A 20603-nucleotide genomic window follows, 5' to 3' on the forward strand; every position below is an offset into this window, starting at 1 on the left:
CTTGTGAGACTGTTATGGAATGAAAGTGAAGTAAAACTAATGATTGGGCAGCATATGATTGTCCCGTTTCTTTCCCTGAACTTGACAGGTCTTCTTGTGGTTAGTGACCATTATGTCTTCAACTCCGGGCGACCTTATGGGCAGCAAAAGAAACTACTGGCTGGTCCTGTAGCATCCTCATGATCAGTTGCAGAATAAACCATTGTGACGCACACGGGTTTCAGTGGCTGATTTTCAGGGAAAGGTCACCAGGCCTTTCTTCCTAATCTTAGTCAGGAAGCTCTGCTGAAGCCTGTTCAGCATCATCATAGCTTCCGCTGCCAGAGGGCAGTGGCTGTGCAGGAGGTCCATTGACCAGCCTACAAAGGTTAATGCAGACCAAAGCATTCTTCCTCTAACATGTGGGTAAGTGGGTAAAGGAGCAGCAAGCACAGCCATCAGCCACTGGACTTGCTCATGACTTGCTATTCAAACTACTGTCATCCGCCTGTTCAGGCTAAAGTTAACTAGTTCGGAATAGGTTTCATTTCTTTTTTCCTTCTTTCTCTTCCTTTCTGCAGAATTAGAACGAATAGGCCAAAAGTGGACACCAGAGAATATGGGATTCACTGAGCCAACCAGACATGAGAAATGCCTCAGTCCAAATTCCCGCAGCGCTTGTATAGAATAAGGGACTGAGACTGGGGTTCTAGATGCAAAGTCTACGATTTGGCAACCGCCTGCCTCACGCGCAAAGCTGCGTGCCTTTCCCATGATCCCACTCAGTGGCATCCCCTCTAGGATTGCCGGAGCAGAATGCAACTTCGCTTGACAGTTTTGCACAAATCTGACCTGTAACAGGCATTTAAGGAATTTTCTTCCCGGGAAAATATTTACTTGTCCTGAACCTTTAGGACCTCTTCCGAGAGCTTACCCTCGCACATCTGGAAACAAGTGAGCCGTCTCTTAAGCCAGTTCAGAATCATTTCTCTTGGGGCTAAAGGGAAGTCCAAAACATCATCATTAGCAAGTAGTGGGGGCTGGTGCACTTTGACTTCATGATTCTGTTCCTGTTGGCAAAGCAACAAGAGCTGGGGGGTGAGGGGTGGGGTCCTGGCCTGGCACAGCCCTGCCGTCGATGAGGTTGGGGTCATGAAGGCTGAAGAGTCTTCAGCCAGGTCAAAAGATCAGCAGAAACAGATTTACACAGGGTACATTACTCTCACCCATCTCCTCTATCAGCCACTTTGCATTTATTAACTCATACATACCTTAAAAATAAACTTGTGGATCAGGGTGCGGATGAGAGAGTAAAACAGAACCTGGCCTGCTTCTTTCAAATGAAGCAGAGATGCAGGGCCTTACATATCTCAATTTATTCAAGCTTCAAAATTGCAAATTTTTCATGAGATCAAGGAAATGTTTTTGCGTATCTGATATGAACATAATACTTTGATTCAAGGGTGTGGTAGTTACATAATTTCATGTGAACTTGAAGATATATAAGAAGTGTAGGGGTGGCATTCAGCCCATCCATCGGGTCTGCTGTCATTTGGTGCCTCCTTGTGGGTGTGGCCTTCTCATAGGGAGGGCCCTGGGAACCTCCCCTTTTCTCTTTGCTTACATATTCCTGCTGACTGACCCTGGTTTCAGCCAGCGCCCTGGAGATATTCCCACCACTATTGGATCCATAGGGCTTTGCACCCACCAGCCAGCGATTTCCTGCATTCTGCATCATTGCATGTGGCTGCCTGAGTCTGAAGAGGGATTTAAGGACTAGTATCAGATGTATGGGCTTGAGTTGCACTGGCTGGGCTGTTTTCTTAATACATAATTACTCCTTGATATAAAGCTCTCTCTTACACATATATTAGTGTCACTAGGTTTGTTTCACTAGTCAACCGGGCCTAACACAAAGGGCCATTCTCCAAAAAGACCCATTCAGTGCTTCAAAGAATCAATTTGGAATCATCTGGTGCAGTGAAATTTTGCTACGTTGCTCATTATTAGAATTTAACTCCAGGGATTGTTCTTATAAACTAAAAAACATGGAGATCAGGAATTTGGTAGGTTACTGGATACTGAAGGCCCACGGGAGAGGGGGAGGAAGCAGAATCATGTAGCTAGCAATGTTGAAGCACCAAATACGACATTTACAATTTTAACATTTTAATTCAAGCATATATAAACAGCTGAAGTAAACAAATGCACTAGACTGCCTTAGCAACAACATAAAAACAAAACGGCATAGCAAGATTATGGAAGCAGTTTTTATTATTTTGGCAATGATGTGCTATCATAATTACAGATATAAATTCTTCTACGACAGAATATCAAGCGGTAAAAACCAAATATTATTGCTGCATCCCCCAAATCTCCAACTGTGTTCTATAATTGCTCTGTGCCTATAAAAAGCATGACGCGCGGCTACAAAATTACGAAAAGGTTAAAACACGTCTTCCTTGAGTTCTAGTAATCAACTACTAAAGGTACCTTCTTATTCACATGATTGAGTCCCAGCTGAAATACAAAATGAAGGCCTTGCTATGCAATTCTCCGATCGATTACAAATGGCACCTGTAAATTCTAAGGCTGTCACATTTCACAGGTAGAGGCTAAGTTCTGGAACACGAAAGCTTTTGGATCACCCACAAAACAGACCTGAGACATCTTCTGTTTGCGGGGAGCGAACCCTTTTCTGCTAGAAACCCAGGCAGCTTTTTAAGTACAAACCAGGCACACATTTCACCAGCAGCTGCAGTTGAGCGACTACAGTGACAGCTCTTCTGTGCTGTTCTAACAGCTCTCCTGGCGTTAGCGACGCTTGGCCCTCTGGCAGGAGTCAAATCAGGTTTTCTGATAAAACCAGTCGTTTGCTTACTGTTACCTCCAAGCTTCGCTTTTTGTTGACTTGGGTGTCCTTCGGGTAGGCTACAAACAGATGGCGTACCAATCAGGTGACCTTCCTGAACATTTGTCTGCTTTCTGCTCTACAAGGCGGCTTCCCGAGGTTTGTGGGATGGTTCCCTTATCTTTGAATTCCATTGTTCCACGAGCTTTTGGAAGCCTCTGGACAGAAGCAGAGCTTTTTCACCCCCACCCCCACCCCCGGATGGGAACTATAGCCTAAGAGGTTCTGGCACAACCAGGGCCCGGCTGGTTTAAGGAACCATCCAGATTGGTACCAGATTATTTTTGCTGCCGCCTGCCTTTAAACCAGAGTAAACAGGCTAAGGCAGCCCAAACCGAGTGTCTCATCGAGTCGGACCCAGCTAACATTTGGGCCTAACTAGTGCCCCCAGAATGGCAAGGTATTGGGCAAGCCCGATTTCCATTACTCACTTAAATGCCCTTATGAAAATACTGACATGCTTTTTCATATTCAAGAAATACAGCCATGAAAGTGCTCATCAAAAATTGAATGCGCGTCCTGTTTACAGGAAATTCCAAATCACAAAATAGCTCGACTGAGCTTTTTGTGCTTTGTGCTGCCGAGTCGACTGGGACTCCTGGAGAGCCCAGAGTAGAACTGCTTCTTAAGGTTTTCTTGGCGGGAACCTTTAAAGCAGCGGACTGTTCCACAACTCTTCTCTCATGGTGTCACTGGGTGGCTCCAAAGTGCCAGCTTTTTGATTGCCAGTCAACTCAGACTATTTGCCCCACCGCAGGGGCAAGCAGCCCATGGGTTTCCTTCACCCAAGGGAAAGCCTTTTATATTAAAAACCCGAGGTACACACAATGGTTCACAACAACAAATGCTCGCTTTGTCATGAATATCAAAGCCTTATTATTACTGCATTAATATGTTAAAGATGTTTTCGTGTCTCTGGAAACACTCATGCTTTTTTATGCACAGAAAAGTACACCATCTATGCATATTAAGACAACCATTTGACTAACTGATGTACCTCACTGGTTGTTCTACTTAAAGACAGCACAGGACTCCATCATTTGGGACTGTGTACAGTTACCCAAAAAAGGTCAATTTGTGAGTTGACATCTTCACACCAAATATTGCTTTGAATTTTTGGTTTCCAGTGAAGTGATTTGGAGCGGATGGGAAAATGTTTAATAATTTTCCCTCTCATCTATTCTTCCTCTGATTCCCCTAAACTAATCGTCATACAATCCACCCTTTGTAAGTTTGATAAAACAAAGAGACCAAAAACACTGAGTAAAACATAAAAAGTCCTATGCCTTCGAGACACTGTAGAACTTCCTTTCTGAAGCATAGCCAACGCACATTAACCCAGCCCACCTTCCCTTTGTAGTTTTGAAATCTTCCATCGGTTTTTGAACAAAATTTTGGGATACTGACATCAAATGGACATACACATTTCACTCAAGTTTTAGGTTTGCACGGCCACCAAAGGGTTTGCTCACTGGGTTGGCCATTCTAAACAGCACAACTAATTGGATCACATACACTGCAACGAAACAAAACAGCCAGCAAGACAATCTTCAGACTTTGAAAAAAGTAGGCATTCACTGCCTTAAAAAAAAAAATCAGTCTAAGAGAGAAAAGAAACAAAACAGAACTGTCTTTTTTCCATTTCTAAATCAGTTATAATAACATTTCTTCCTCCTCGTTACTTACGGCCTCTAAAACTCTCTGGCTCAGTTCTCCTCTGCCCTGTAGGCAGGCTACGAGTGGAAATCCACTTGAGAGCAGTTGGCTTGACAACCTAGTAAAGTCAATTTAATAAGGTTAACCTAATAAACACAGTTTGTTGTATTTTCCACTATGAATCAGATAGAACAAGGCGAAATTTCTTTGTTTCCCCAGCAAATGATCAGCCCTCCATTTTCTTTGACTCGATGCTCTATAATTAGATAGATGGCGTTAGAACTAAGTTAAAATGTACACATGCTAAGAGTTTGGCATTTTAACATAATCAGATCTATTTGTGATGTCTCAAAAGGAAATTCTCCATTATGAACATAACTTTTAGAAAATGGTACGGAACAAATTTGAGATTTGTCTACTCTCATTCATGTTTGGGTTGAGAAGAGACTTCTCAAGCTTGGTTATGTGATATCCAATGAGACCTCAGTTACATCTAATTTAATAAGGTGCATTTCATGTATTTGAGCAAAATTGGGTGAATTTGTTGTAATTTTGATCTGCAATGAAATTTTTAGAAACATACTATATGAATTAACCTTTCTTAACAAAATAATACTAACACGAATACATATGTAATTATTGCTATATATATATTTAACATGATTTGATGACTTTTTCATTTATACCTGGGAGGCTTACTGTAATAATCAGTGGAGCATAATCACCGAATTTAAAGCTTTGTTAGGTAGGTGATTTTTCCTCCTATTTGGAATATTATAATTTTGGAAATGGAGAGAGACTTCAGTATAAAATTTAATACTTTAAAGTCAACACAAAAAGTCACTGAAACCCATTGTAGTCACGATGTCAACGATCAACTTGTTTTGAGCAATCAATTTGATGACTTGTTTGACAAAGTACATCAATAGGCAGAAAGGTAAACCTATCCATAAGCACTACAACCTCTCTTAATTTTCTCCTAGAAAAGATGGAGATGGAATAGCTGACCTTTCCCATTTTCACGGTTGCCCTCAATCACATACCGTGCACAGAAATTATTTACCTTTGCATAATACCAATATATTCTGATCTGTTCATAATATAAATTTCTATGGAGCATATTTCATTTCATGGAGGATAAATCTGAGATCTTCCTCAAGAAGATTAGGTTAATGAAATACCTTTGTGAGTATGTGTGTAACTCCAATTAATGCTCTCTCAAGACATTATAATGAGCAGGATTCAGTATGATATAATTCCTTGAGTCATTTTAGTTGCTGGACACAAAAGAATCTTCCAGGGGCACCTACACAGCTCAGTGCTCATAAGGAGTGACTCCATTCCAGCCGCTCAGTCCTTGGGTGGAGCACGCCCCTCTGCAGATCCGCTGGTTTCTGCGTGCCTCAGAGGCGAAAGACACAGAGGAGCTGGGGAGAAAAACTAGAACCGTACTCTCATCCCCCAAGGCTTGTGCTCTTCTGCGATTTTAGCTAGCCTCTGGCTCCTTACAAGCCATCTTCCTCGGCTTGCAACTTTTGGACAGCGTGGTCAAGGAGCTCCATGGATTCCCTGAGAGTAACGTTGATCTTAAATGACTTGGGTTTAATGGCCAGGCCGTAAGTGAAGTCCACCTTGGAGGACTCCTCTGGGTTGGCCTTGAAGTGGCACTGGTGAGCTAGGATGGAGATGAAAAGAAACATCTGCACCTTGGAGAGCTCTTCCCCAAGGCACCGCCGTTTGCCCAAGGAAAAAAGCATCACGTTGCTGGCCAGGTTCTTGTCCAAACAGCCGTCCTGGTCTAAGAATCGGGCTGGATTGAAGTCTTCCGGGTTAGGCCATTTCACTGGGTCATGATTCACTGACCACTGGTTGACAAAAACCACAGTGTCCTTGGGAATGTGGTAGCCCAAGACAGAGGCATCGGTGGTGGTGGCGTGAGGAATGGTGACAGGCACGAAGCTGGAGAAGCGCATGGCTTCGTACAGAAAGGCCGTAATGTAGGGCAGGTTAGGCTGATCATCCATGCAGGGGAGGCGATCTCGACCCACCACTTGATCCAGTTCTGCCTGGAGTCGAGCCTGCACTTCAGGGTACCTGTTCAGTTTTTAAAAGAGGGGGTGAAGAAGCAAGAGAAATTAATCCTTCATCCAGAAAAGCACGTTACAAGTTATCTTAATCCCACGCTTCTTTATCTGAGCCAGTGATTGTTCTCAACTTTAAACAAAGAGCATTGTTATATTAATAAATAAAGGGCTGTTTGGTACATTTAAATCATATTCCCAGAAGGATAATGATCGCAGGCAAATGATGGTTGCTTAAATATTCACAATAAGGAGGACAAAAACAAGGTCTTGTGTCAGTGAGACTGAGAGACAAACTGTAAGAGTTATTCATGCTTGCCTACCTAAACTGGTAAAATTCTTCTGAGAAACAAGGTCTCATTACAAGCAACAACCCACACAGTCCCCGTTTAATCTCAGTGACTCGTGACTACAAATGCACGTTTGAGAACCGAGTTCACAGGTTTAAGGGAATCATCAAAATGACAGGTACACTTCTTATGGCAGACCCGATCAATCATCAAGATGTGGCTTTGGGTTTGGACTAGGGTAAGTCACATACTGCCCAAAATTACTTAATGCACGTGAAAATGTGGGGAAGGATCCACAACAGTAAAGGAAGTTTTACAAAAGTACCTAACTACTGCAACTGTGGGGGGGGGAGGGGATGAACATATGTGGTGGAACAAAGGGCCATGTGGTAAGTAGTTTAAGCTTTGGGGACGGCTCTGGCAACCACCTGACTGCCTGTGCTGTGGGGTGAAAGCAGTTAATGCCAAAACAAACTACCTTTCAGTAAAAGGTAGTGGTGTAGCTTGCAGAGCTGTCCCGAGATCTTTTCCTAAAAGCAGGAAGGATGGAGCCACTAACCGCAAGGTAGGCATTTTAAACCCACCAGTGGTTCCTAGGGAGAAAACTGAAACTGGTCAATTTCAGATTCGGAGCTTCAGAAATTCTAAGCAGCAGTTGTACTCAGTCAGAAATGACTCCACGGAGACTATGGGTTTAGTTCAATTGATTTTAATGTGGTCCCCAAATTCTTGTCTTTTCTTTCTTGTTTTTCAGTGTCTACCAGTAGTAATAGTACTTGATACTGGACCCCTGACCCTTCCATGTTTCTCTATGATCTTAACGCTGCAATGTGATTTGAACTTCAGCGTACAAAAAGTATGAGGTGTGAAAGTAGAAAGTCACTAGCAGAATACAGGTGGCTAGAAGAAATGTCCATGCCTTCCCAATACTTCTGACAGTGCATTTGATTCAGCAACCCCCACCCCCAGTTTCCTGAAGTGGCAGTGCTTTAAGCACAGGGTGGCCAACTGAAGGGTGGGAGGGTGGAACCCAGCAGCCAGCGGGGACACGGTGGCCGTGGATTTCTAAAAAGAGCAGTCTCAGAATTCCTATGGGGCAGTTTTACTCCATCCTTTAGGGTCGCTAGGTGTTGGAAGACACGGTGATTCAATTAACAACTGCTCCCTAGAAGGCTAAGGAAGGGGTCCCCTCCCCCGCAAAGAAATCAAGATGGACCGCGAGCTCTACATCTGGCCCTTGAGGTAGAGTTGCCAGATCATAGATAGGGTCCTTCATACAACTTGAATTTCAGATAAACAATTCTCTTCTTTTAGTATGAGCGTGTGCCGTCCCCCGCCCCTCCCTGACAACCCTACCACGAGTCCAGCTCAACTCGTGTGTGCAGGGAGCCTAGTACAGGTGGGTGGGTGCTCTTCATCAAGAAAGCGCCGGCTGCGGCCCAGGGCGCTATGCAGAAGGCTAGGGACAGCGCGGTCTGCAGGGTTTTCTCGTCGCCCCATTTGTCTTTCTAGAAGCTCTGCCCTGGGTCAGTGAGCCTACCTCGACGCCGCCCTTCGGTGGTTTTAGACACCCAGGGCCGCCTGCTGCTTGCTGGCCACGGTCCCAGGGTTTCCGTGCCGGCAGACTGTTTGCCGGCCGGGCCACCGGTCTCAGAGCCCGGCCTTTCCTCCTGGCCGGCGGCGCGCGCCCCGGAGCCAACGGGGGCGGCATCGGATTAGACTGAGGCTCTTTAAAAATGTGTTCACCGCGTTGCCCATTCTTTCCGCACCATCCCAGCTAGGCTTTGCCCGAGCCGGGGAGGGGGACCAGGGCAGAGCTGCCCGGCACTTTAAATCTTATTTTTCTAAGGGGGTTCCCTCCTAAATTTGTCCCCACTCTTCAACAGGGGTGGGGTTGGAAAGCGGGAGACCAAAATCCGAGATGCCAGGAGGGCGTGCGTGTGCCGCGCGTCTCGCTTTCCCAGGCTCCGATTTTGGGGTGCGGTCTTAGTTTCGAGGGGTGAGGGCCTTGGGAGCATTGCCAAACCTCGAGCTCCGGTTGCGACCTCAGCCAATTCTGGTCTCTTGGGGCCTTAACCGAAAGAAGAAAAGGCGCTCCGCTCCCCGCCCCGGGAAGCGCTACCTGGTGAAGAGGACCAGCAGCCACTGCAGCGCGGTGGAGAGGGTGTCCTGGCTGGCGCCGAAGATGTCCGTGACGACGGCCGGCACGTCTTCCAAGTCCAGGCGCGCGCCACCGCCCTCCGAGTCCTTGGTCGCCTCCTCCCCTGCCAAAAGGATGAACGCGTCCATCATGTCCCGGGGGCCCATGCCCGGCAGAAGGGTTTCTTGGTGCCGTAGGAACTTGTCGAAGATGAAGTTGAAGAAGTCGCGGTTGAGCTGCTCGAACTGGCGGAAAACGGTGCGCACGGGGTTGGGGAAGCGCTGCAGCCAGGGCAGCACGTCCACCAGGCTGCCCGCCCCCACCGTGCGCCCGAACTCCTCGTTCTGGCTGAGCAGCTTCCGGAACTCGGCGTCGTCGTGGCTGTAGCGGCAGCCGAAGCACACGGCGCTCATGACATTGGCCACGGTCACCAAGGTCAGCGGCCTCGGGTCGATGTAGCCGCCGCCCGCGCAGCCGCGGACCAGCAGCGCCACCAGCTCGCGCACCTCGGCGAGCACGTGGCCCTGGAGGATCCGGCGGCTGCGCGGGTGGCGCGTGGAAAAGGCGCGCACCGTGTGGTAGGCCGCGCGCCGCCGCTGCTTCCAGCTCGCCGAGTACTTGCCGAAGGCCGTGCTGCGGCCCCCCGACACCACGCGGAAAGAGGGGAAGGACGGCCGGTCGGCGAAGGCGGCGCCCTGCTGCACCAGGGCCTGGCGGATGGCGCGCTCGCCGTTCAGCACCACGATGGGGCAGCTGCCCAGGTGGATCTTGAAGACGTCGCCGTAGCGCCGCGCCAGGCGCGTGAACGAGAGGTGCGGCGCCTGGCCCACCGCGGCCACGTTGCCGATCAGCGGCCACGGGAAAGGCCCCGGGGGCGCGGACAGGGACTGCCGCCGCCGCTGCCTCAGCAGCCACAGGCCCGCGTGCACGGCGCCCAGCACGGCCACGAAGAGAAGCAGCGTGGTCTGCTGAGTGGACAGCGGGGTCGGCGCCCGCGGATCTTCTGCGCTGAGGCTGGTGGCCATGCTGGGGACAGAAGGGCGAGGGCGCTAGTCTCAAGGATGCAGGAGAAGCAGCACCGGCGTCCGAAGGCCGTGACCGCGAGGTCACTGAGTGGAGAGAAGTCCTGTGAGGGACAGGGCAAGACTGCAACTCGGGGGAAGTGCCTGAAGTTGCCCCTTCGCATCCCCCAACCCAGTCCCCGGCCCAGCGGGGAAGGGGCGTGTTCTTCTGGGTGACTCAGTTCCCCCAGCCCAGCCTGTAGCCGCTTAACGGTTCCTGCACCTTAGCGCTGGGAGGCGGTGCCTACTCTCTGGGCCCCGAGCCCCACCATCACCCTCCAGGCGAGGCCCCTTCAGAGACGGGCCACGGAAGGGGGATCCGAGGAGACTGACCTGCGCGAAGGCGAGGCTCCAGCAGCGCGGGATCCCGGCCGACTCAGAAAAAGGGAGCCAGGGTCGGTTCGAAAAGGTGCCTCCTTGGCCCGACCCCCTATGCACCTGGGGTCCTGGCAAGGTCGACGTTTTCTTAACAGCGTGGGGAGAGGGCCTGGGAAGTCCAAACGTGGCGTCAATCCCCAGCCCCCGGCACCCACTCCCCGTGCCCGCGCGACGCTCCCAGCTGGGGTCGCACAGATGTGGCCCCTTTGCACAGTCTCTCCAGAATCCAAACGCGCCAATCCCCCTTCTCCTGGTTTTAAGGGCGGGAGAGGAGGGAGGAGAGTGTGGGTCCAGGAGGGCTGGGCGGAGCCCGGGGCGGACAGGGAGGGCTCCGCCGCACCAACCCACACTCGGTCCGCGCGCCCGCCGTCCCGGGAGCCAGCCGCGGCGCACTCCGACGGGCGTGGGGCAGGCGACTCCCCCAGCCGCGGCGGCGTGCGTCCTGCGCTGGCCGGAAAGCCTCCCTTCCTCCGGCTTCCCCGCAGTTGCGGTCATCCCTGAGCCAGATGTCACGGGACCCAACCTGCCCCTCCAGGTGCGCTCCCCGCGGGAGCGCGCGCCACAACCCAGAGTGTGTTTTGCTCGCCGGGCCCCCCTTCCCCTTGGAAAACCTTAAGCTGCCTTCCCGGAGATGAACGTATTCTGGGGTCTTGGCTGTCCCGATTGTAGGAAGGGAACCTGTGCGTTTGGAAAGGAGCAAAGCCTGTTTGCGGGGCGGTTACATCCCTCATGCACCCCCCCCCCCCTTTATGTTGTCCCAAACAAGCCAGCGCCGGAGGTGAGGCCCTGGGCAGCACCAAGGTTTTCCGCCGAGGGCGCCGGCGAGATCCCCGAAAACCCTGCCCCCCGCCCGAAGCCCCGACTGACGGGCACCGAGAGAGCGCTCCAGGTGGTGCCGCGCACGGGTGGCGCGGCCGCACTGGCTGCGTCCCCAGGCCGGGTGGAAAACTTCCTGTGCGGACTCCGCCCCTTGCGTGCGGAGCTGGGCCTTGCGTGCTGTGCTCCGGGGCTGGCAAGCCGGCTCTTGGCACTTCCCTCGGCCTGCTCGCGGCCGCCCCTGCCGCGCTTCTCACGGCACCTGTCACGCAGGGGCGGCGGCCCCGGGGCCGCGTGCCGCCGCGCCACGTTCCGCGGCGCACGCTCTCGAGGCACCCCTCCCCTCGGGCGCACCCGCCCGGCTGCGCATCCGCGGCTCAGTCCACAGCTTGGCCCCGGCGTTTTCTACAAACGTGCTGCTGGAGGCGCTCGGCCGGCGGCTTTCCTTTCCAAGCTACAGGCGCAAGGCACGGGGGACAACTAGGATTTCTCTTCCAGGCTGGGAAAAAAAGGGTGAACCCAGGAGATGGGAGTCGGTGGGATGTATTGTAACCAGGCAGAAATGAAGCCCCCCCCCCCCCCCCCCGGTTTCCGGGGTCCTCAAGAGTGAATATCAAAGCTGTGCTGCCTTGACAGCTGGCCAACTGCTCGCTTTGTACTTGGTGTGTGCTGCAGATCTCAAGGGTTGGGAGAGGTTATGTGATTAACTCAAGATCGCACAGCTCCTCCGGAGAGGTGACCTGGGAGTTGAAATCATGAACTCCCACGCCGGGTTTACTCACGATAAAGTCACGAATTGTTCTTACCAGCTAGGAAGATTTTTAAGTATCGTTATGTTGTTTTCAGAGTGTGGATTCTGGGAATAAAAAGGAAAATATAGTATGCTCACCTTTCCCAATCAAATTGTTCTTGAATGGAGGAGGGTTGTGGAATATGCCTCATAAGTCATTGATAAAAAGAAAAGGGGGGGAGCGGGAATCTTGAATAGAGACTGGCTCCTTGCGGACTGAATTTTTTAAACCAACTATAAAATATTTGACCTGATTAGAAATTACGTTTATAGTAAACATCTCTGTTCAATAGTTTTTGAGAGATTCTCTGGAAATGATTTCCTACCCCTTAAAAGAGTACTTAGATCAGTTAAGTTTTTTGGTTTTGTTTTGTTTTGTTTTGAGCAACTGGGTAAATAAGGAGCACTGGTGAGACTGCTGTTAAAGTGCTTGGCTGGTTCAACCCCCACCAACCTATGGTCCTCAGAGGAAAAGATGGCAAGTTGCTTCCATTCCAATCTGGAAAATCCATGGGAAAGTTCTATCCTGTTCTACCAGTCACTTTGAGTCAGAATCAACTTAGCGGCAATGGAGTTGATCTAGGCTTTTTGTTTGTTTGTTTTTGTGTGGATAAATAAACACTTGTTTCCCAGAGCTTATGTTAGCCTGGAGCAGCGGTTCTCAGCCTTCCTAATGCTGTGACCCTTTAATACAGTTCTCATGTGGTGGTGCCCCCAACCATAAAAGTATTTTTATTGCTCCCTCAAAACTGTAATTTTGCTCCTGTTATGAATCAGGTGGTCCCTAAAGGGGTTGCGACCCATAGGTTGAGAACCGCTGGCCTAGGGAATTGAAAAAGCAAGGATGTTACTTTGAGGACTAAGGTGCCCCTGAACTAAGCGATGGTCTTTTCAGTGGTCTCCTATGCATGTGAAAGTTGGACATTGAATAAAGAATTGATGCATTTAAGTTGTGGTGCTGGTGAAGAATATTCAGAGCACCGTGGACTTGTAAAAGAACAAACCAATCCATCTTGAGAGAAGCCTGAGCAGAGTGCTCCTCGAGGCAAGGCTGGCGAGACTTTATCTTACGTGCTTTGGACCCTGTGCCGCAGGAGATCAGTCCCTAGAGGACATCATGCTGGGTAAAGCAGAGGACAGGCCTCTATGAGATGGATTAACACAGAGGCTGCAACAGTGGCCTCAAGCATAGGAACAATTCCAAGATGTCACCGGATCAAGCTGTTTCATTCTGTTGTGCATGGGGTCACTATGGTTCAGAACCAACTTGGCAACACCTAACAACATGTTGGCCCACATAAGAGACCCGCCTTGGGCAATACCTGTGACCTGATGATAATTCAAAGGTCTCCTGCATGCCACGCATCTCTCACTTGCCTTTAATGTAGCGAATGGAAATGATCTCTGGATTCATGCCAACTCAGAGCTGTTCAATATGCTTGAAAGCCTTTATCACAGGATCTCTACCAAAATCAAAATGGATAGAAATTGCTTTAAAATCAGTCAATTCCTCTCCCAAAGCAGAGTTGTTCTCAGGCAGTTTAACTCTTGAATAATGAATGCTGTATCGGTTTTAGACAACGTGGAATGCATGCCCTCCCTCCACATCAAATAATTCAAGTTTGTCCTTTAACTCTGGTTCTCTGGGCTCAGCTCCGGTTCTAGGGCAGGCCCAGAAAAGAGCAACAACCAGCTAGGCAAATGCCAAAAAGACAGATCCTTATCAACGATGACAACCACCTGTAACTCTTCGCACCTTCAGAACCTGCAGTCCTCAGGCTCACCCATCTTCATGGTACAGACCTTTGCCCCAGGCCCCATCAGATGAAGACGTTGGGTAAATATAGAGTCTTGTGGGTACCTGTGATCCACCTTCAGGCCAAGATAATGCCCTCCTTCTGATGAGAATCCACATCAGGCTCTTTCATGACCAGCACAATTTCTCAACCCAAGCAGGTAGCAAATGTTCAGGAATCTCCTTTTAGTCAACACAGAACACGCCCATGCAAGTATCAGATTTGTATGCTTGCCATACATAACTTTTAAAAGAACAACTAAACTAAAAGGATAGTCTAGGGCAGTGGTTCTCAACCTTCCTAATGCCGTGACCCTTGAATACAGTCCCTCATGTTGTGGTGATCCTCCAATCATAAAATTATTTTCATTGCTACTTCATAACTGGAATTTTGCTACTGTTATGAAGCAGATGACCCCTGTGAAAGGGTCATTCGATCCCCAAAGGGGGCGTGACCCACAGGTTGAGAACCACTGGTCTAGGGGTTTAGCATACTTTATGTTGTATCGGTTCCAAAAAACAGAATCCTCACTTCAGCTTGTTTAAGCAAGATAGGAATGCACTGACTTCCTGTGGCAGAGAGGCATAAATGTGGTATCTGGCTAAGTTCTGCAAAAACAAGAACCGCTCTCTCTGTGTGGTAGAGGAGCTGGCACTGATCAGCCTCAAATTAACCCCACAACAAGACAGCAGTTTTCCTTCAAAGTCCTTTATGCAAAGCGTGTGGAAGGACCCTACTGGGTCAAAGCAGCATCAGGTACTCGCCCTCTAGCCAAGGGGCTGTGTCTGTTATCAAAAGAGAATGAAGGAAACTCACTAGCAAGTCAAAGATTTGTGCCACCACAATCTGCTCTCGACATCCCATTGCTGCCAATCACTTTCTTTGGGGTTGGAGGAGAACCCTCCTTACCGGAATCATTGTAATCAGGAAACTAAATGGATACATTGTGTTCCAAGACAGTAACCAAGAAAGCTGGGGCCTGCCGGTGCCACCAGGTTGGAAGTTGGCTTTCTCCTTGGCCTTTCTATTATGATCATCTATTGGTTTGAAGGGTAAGCACTGGGCTCTCTTCCCCTCTCCGAACACACTCATGCGTGCACCCAGATGCGAGAAGAAATGCAGCAACAATCTCTGCAAGTCCCGGATGTGCAGGGTGAGCAGGCATCCATCAGTAGACACCTGTCGGCAGGCTGGGAAACAGGAAATTGGAGACGTGACTAATAACGTGGCACGCCATGTGGTAGGAATCGAGAGGACTCTTAGGAATTGATACCAAAGCCCGATACCGCACAGCTTCTTCCTTCCTCCTCGCAATGCGCAGGCGCAGAACCAGAGTTTAAAACAGACCAACCAAGCAAAACCACACACAGTGAATGTCATGCAATCTACAGAGCTCTCCCACCACATCCATGACAGTTTGCCCGACTATGGAGGCTTGCTTGATGCTGTGATGTTGAAACGGTGTCGTGGGTATTTCCCTGGGTACTTAAAATGAAGGCAAGGTCATCCAAGGTGTAAAGGTTTCACCAGAGTTTCTAGATTATAAATCACAGATGGCAAGGACAAGGCTGTCCGCTTCAGAGGGATTAGGCACTGAAAACCCAATGAAGAACCACAGAACGTTCTCAGTCACGGCGCTGGAAGTTGAGCCCCTCGGTCTCCAAAAGCACTCAAAATACAACCAAGGAAGAGCGGCCTTCTCGAAGTAGAGCAGACCATAATCCTAATGACAGGGATGGAGTAAAGCTGTCAGGGCGTGGACTTGTTGATTGGGCATGACTTACAATGAGATGGAATAGCTATAAACATCTACAAAAAAGTGGAATGTGAAACACACAAAATATGACTCCAGGAAATTGGAAGTGGTCAAAAATGAATACCCTAGCCATTTTAAATTAAGCAAACGTATGGTTTATTATGCCAGGAATGATGAATTCAAGAGGAATGACATCACATTCATTATCAAAAAGGACATGTCAAGATCTCCCTTAAAGTGCAATCTGTGGCAAGATAATATCTGTACACATATAAAGAAATCAAGTTAATACATTTAATATTCAAATTTAAACACTGACCACAAATGCTTGTAATGAAGAAGTCAAAGAATTCCACCAGCTTCTTCTGTCTGAAATTGATCAAACACTCAAACAAGATGCATCAGTAATTATCAGCAAGCAAATACAAAAGTTGGAAACAAAGACGAAGGAACAGTAGTTGGAAAATATGGCATTGGTGTGGAAACAAAGATGGACTTCATGAGATGGAGGACACAGGAATCAAATTGACGACGTCTATGGGAAGAAGTGGTGGAGAAGCTCAATATCAGCAGTCAAAACAAGGACAGGGCTGCAGAAGAGACTACTGGTTGTTCGTATGCAAGTTCAGGTTGAAATAGAAGACAATTAAGACATATCCATGAGAGCCAAAATACTACTTTATATCTCAACCAAACTTTGAGAGCATATCCAGGATAGATTTGACTCAATGAACACTAATGACAGAAGACCCAATGAACTGTGAGATGACATGAAAAGCATCATGTGTGAAAAAGTAAAAGGTCATTGAAGAAATAAGAAAGTGAGGCCATGGTGGATGTCAGAAGAGAATCTGAAACTTGCCCTTGAGGTTAATGTAGCGGAAGCAAATGGCATAAATGGTGAAGTAAACGAGATGAACAGAAAATTTCAAGGGGTGGCTTAAGAAGACAAAATGAAGTATGGTAATGACATGTGAAAAGACCTGGATTTAGAAAGTCGAAAAGGAAGGATTACTCATCATATCTCTAGCTGAAAGAACTGAAGGAAAAGTTGCAACTTGAGTTGTAGTATGGGTAACGTGTTGAGTGATGTAAGGAATAACAGAAGAAGATGGAGGGAATGCATAAAGACACTGTAACAAAAAGAACCGGTTGACATGCAACCATTTCATGAGACTGTATATGATCAAGAACCGATGGTACTGGAGGAAGACGTCCACGCTGCACTGAAGGCATTAGTGAAAAATGAGGCTTTGGGGACCGATGGAATGTCAACCGAAATATTCAGTAAGTTGATCAAGCAGTGCAAGAATTCCCTAGCCTAGGCCAAGACCTGGCCAATCAACTGGAAGAGATCCATATTTGTGCCCATTCCAAAGAAAGATGACTCCTCAAAGTGCAGAAGTTATCGAACCTTATCATTAACATCACATGCAAATGAAATTTTACTGAAGATCATTCAACAATCGAAACAGCAGTACATCTACAGGGAGCTGTCAGACATTTAAAAGCCTGGATCACAAGAGGACATGACACCAGGGATATCATTGCTGACGTCAGATGGAATTTGGCTGAAAGCAGAGAACACCAGAAAGATGTTTGCTTGTGTTTTGTTTTTTTTAAATTTTTTGTTTTGGTTTTTTTTTGCTTGTGTTTTATTGACTGTACAAAGGCATTTGACTATGGAGATTGTAAAGAACTATGGATAGCATTGAGAAGAACGGTGTGGTAGTTACATAATCTGGTGTCAACTTATGGAGGGGTGGAGTCTAGCCTGTCAATCAGGTCGCAGCTTGATGATTTCATTTGGAGGTGCTAAGGAGTTAAATAGCTCGCTGGAGGTGGCACACATTCTGACTTCCTGTGAGGCATTCCTGTTGACAAGCCACATGGAGACAGGCTGATGGCAGCCAGAGTCTTGGTGCTGGAGGAGCCATGTGGAGACCCACGCCAGCACTGAGATGCTTCCACCACCACTGAATCCACAAGACTCTCCACCCACTGGGCTGTGATCTTTCTGCATTCGGCATCATTTTATGGCTGAGTGAGTCTAAAGAGAAATTTATGGACTGGTATTGACCCACGGGGTATTATCAGACTTCTGGACTTGATATGGACTGGGCTGGAATGTTTTCTCAATAGAAAAATGTTTTAAATATAAAACTCTCTCTTATATGCATATATGTAAGTGTCTATGAATTTGTTTCTCTAGAATACTCAGACAAACACAAATGGGAACTCCAGAACACTTTGCTGTGCCTGTGCGGGATCTGTCCATGACCATTGTTGGAAAAGAACAAGGGAATCCTGAGTGGTTTACATCAAGAATGCTGTATATCCATCCTTTTATCATACTTATCCAATCTGTATGTTGACCAAATAATCCGAGAAGCTGTACTCTGTATATGAAGAAGAACTCGGCATCAGGATTGTAGGAAGGCTTATTAATAACCTGTTTTGTAAATATGAGCCAACCTTGCTCACTGAAAATGAGGAATTGAAGCACTTACGAATGAAGATCAAGGACTACAGCCTTCAATATAGATTAAGGTGTGATGTAAAGAAAACCAAAATTTGTATAATTTGACCTATAAATAGCATCATGATCACTGGGAAAGATATTGAAGTTGGCAAAGATTTCATTTTTCATGGAGCCACATCCAATGTCCATGGAAGCAGCAGTCAGGAAATCAAATGATATATTTCACTGGGCAAATCTGCTGCACAAAACTTCTTCAAAGTTTTGAAGAGCAAGGATTTTATCTTGCAGTGTGCCTGACCCAAACCATGGCATTTCAATCACCTCATATGTGTGTGAAAGTTGAGCCTTGCCTAAGGAAGACTGAAGAAGAATTGTTCCATTTGGATTAAGTTACCAGTGAAGCATATTGTACCATGGAGAGTCGGAAAAATAAACTAATCTATCTTGGAAGAAGGACAGCCAGGATGCTCCTTTGGAGGCAAAGATGGTGAGACTTTGTCCCACATACTTTGCAAGTGTTATCAGGAGAGACCAGTCTCTGGAAAAATCACATCGTGCTTGGTGAAGTAGAGGGTCTGTGATGAACAGGTAGATGGGCAAGGATAAGGATTGACACTGTGGCTGCAACAATGGGCTCAAACTAAGCAATGGTGGTGACGATGACACAATACCAGGTAGCATTTCATTCGGTTGTACACAGGGGTTGTCATGAGCTGGAGCTGACTTGACAGCACTTAACAATCAAAAGGAGCTGTCACTTATAGGATGAACCACTATTTTGATGTACTAATAAAAAATGGAAAAGGCTGCTGATTGTAATTGTGCTGTTGATGTGTCAGATACACCTTGGTTTAGAAGACATAATACATTTTAAAGTGTGTTTTAGAATTAATTAAGGAAGCATCAACATGCTAACGATGATTCTCTGCCTTCTCTGTCATCTGCCTTTTTATGAAGCAATGGTGGGCCTGCGGTTTCTTGCATGGAGTGGCTGGGACCAGAGGCATTAACTACCCTTCTCTTATCTGATATGTTTTCTCAATCCTTTGTATAATGCAGATAAAGGGGGTTTGGGAGATTTTTCTGGGCTACTGGCCACAAGGTCAGCAATTCAAAACCATCAGCCACTCCTTGGGCGAAAGATGAGGCTTTCTACTCCCATGAAGAGTTACAGTCTCAGAGAGTCACAGAGACTGTTCTACCCTGTCCTCTAGGGTCACTATGAGTTGGCATTGACTGATGGCAGTAAGATTGGTTTGGAAATAAATATACTTACTGACATCCAGTTGATTCTGATTCAAGTGACCCTATAGGGCAAAGCAGAACTTGCCCCTATTTGGAGTTCAGAGGCTGTAAATCTGTTGTTTGTTTGTTTGTTTATTTTTAAGATCACTTTACTCGGGGATCTTACAGTTCTTATAACAATCTATACATCAGTTGTATATTTGTACATATGTTGTCATCATTATATTCTAAACATTTACTTTCTTTTTGAGTCCTTGATCTGAGGCTGTAAATCTTTATGGAAGCAGAGAGCCTCATCTTTCTCCCATGGAGAGGATGATGGAGTAGAACTGCTGACTTTGCAGTTAGCAGCCTGGGCATAACTCACTGTGCAACCAAGGGACCCTGGTGGGCTAGTGGGCTACAAGCAGTAGTGGAATTCAGATAGTTTAACAACCAGGGCTTTCCCCTAATGACTATTTTAAGTATAAAACAATATATACCAAAAGGTAGTTTATTATTTCATAAATTAATACTTAAATAAGAACAATGAAAGAGGTACACAGAATTAGATTATAAGAAAGAGTTTTAAAGTATTAATGAACAATACTAAATAAAGCCCACCAAATCCAATAAAACTGTTAAAGTTATTTCCATACTACTTCTTGATTGGAGTCCTCACTTGCAATATTCCTCACTTTATCTGAGCATCATCGGCCGTGTGATTTATCTTTAACCGTCTTTTCACTGTAGGAGTAGGACCTCATTCCTTAAGAGGTTGGCCAATTCGACAATAGGCATTGTGTTGATACATTAGAAATAGGCAACTTCTCTTCTCTGAACATATTATGTTCATCTTTGAAATACCTCTTTCCACTTCTGCTGACCTTACAGCAATTGTTCCAACAATATTTCTAGCTCTTTGAGCACGTTCAGATATGCAAATTCACTCATAGTATCTTGTGGGATTTTGGGGTGAACCCAAAGCCCAAACCAATGACAGTGCGTTGTTGGACACTTATTCTCTTTACGTTATATGTTTGTTTACTGAAGTAACAAATGCAAAGGGATAAAAGTGCAGTGCTTCATCAAAAGTATAATGAGTTTTATGAAGTGAATAAATAATATTACAAGCAGAGTTCCATCTAATTTTTTTTCTACCTATGGACAGAATGCACATTACTACGGATGCTTAGAATGTGCTGCCGTCCAGATGAACTTTAAAAAAGAGTAAGAAATCTAC

At 47.0% G+C, this 20603-nt stretch overlaps 1 protein-coding gene across 5 annotated transcripts; it reads right to left on the reverse strand.

Moving 5' to 3' along the window:
• Positions 1-2235: 2235 nt before the first annotated feature.
• CYP1B1 (cytochrome P450 family 1 subfamily B member 1) lies at positions 2236-11485 on the reverse strand. 5 transcript variants are annotated; one of them, XM_075535545.1, is made up of 5 exons: positions 11364-11417; positions 11108-11174; positions 10452-10605; positions 9040-10183; positions 2236-6640 (listed from the first exon to the last, which is right to left on the reverse strand). In XM_075535545.1, the coding sequence occupies exons 4-5, from the start codon at positions 10080-10082 to the stop codon at positions 6052-6054; spliced, it is 1632 nt and encodes a 543-aa protein (XP_075391660.1). In that variant the 5' UTR covers positions 10083-10183; positions 10452-10605; positions 11108-11174; positions 11364-11417; the 3' UTR covers positions 2236-6051. The 5 variants fall into 5 exon arrangements, with proteins under 5 accessions (XP_075391660.1, XP_075391661.1, XP_075391659.1 ...); XM_075535546.1 differs by lacking the exon at positions 11108-11174 and having other exon boundaries at positions 11364-11485; XM_075535544.1 differs by lacking the exon at positions 11364-11417 and having other exon boundaries at positions 11108-11298.
• Between the last annotated feature and the right edge of the window lie 9118 nt (positions 11486-20603).

The sequence above is a fragment of the Tenrec ecaudatus genome, chromosome 17, assembly GCF_050624435.1.
Source record: "Tenrec ecaudatus isolate mTenEca1 chromosome 17, mTenEca1.hap1, whole genome shotgun sequence".
NCBI classification, from domain to species: Eukaryota; Metazoa; Chordata; class Mammalia; order Afrosoricida; family Tenrecidae; genus Tenrec; species Tenrec ecaudatus.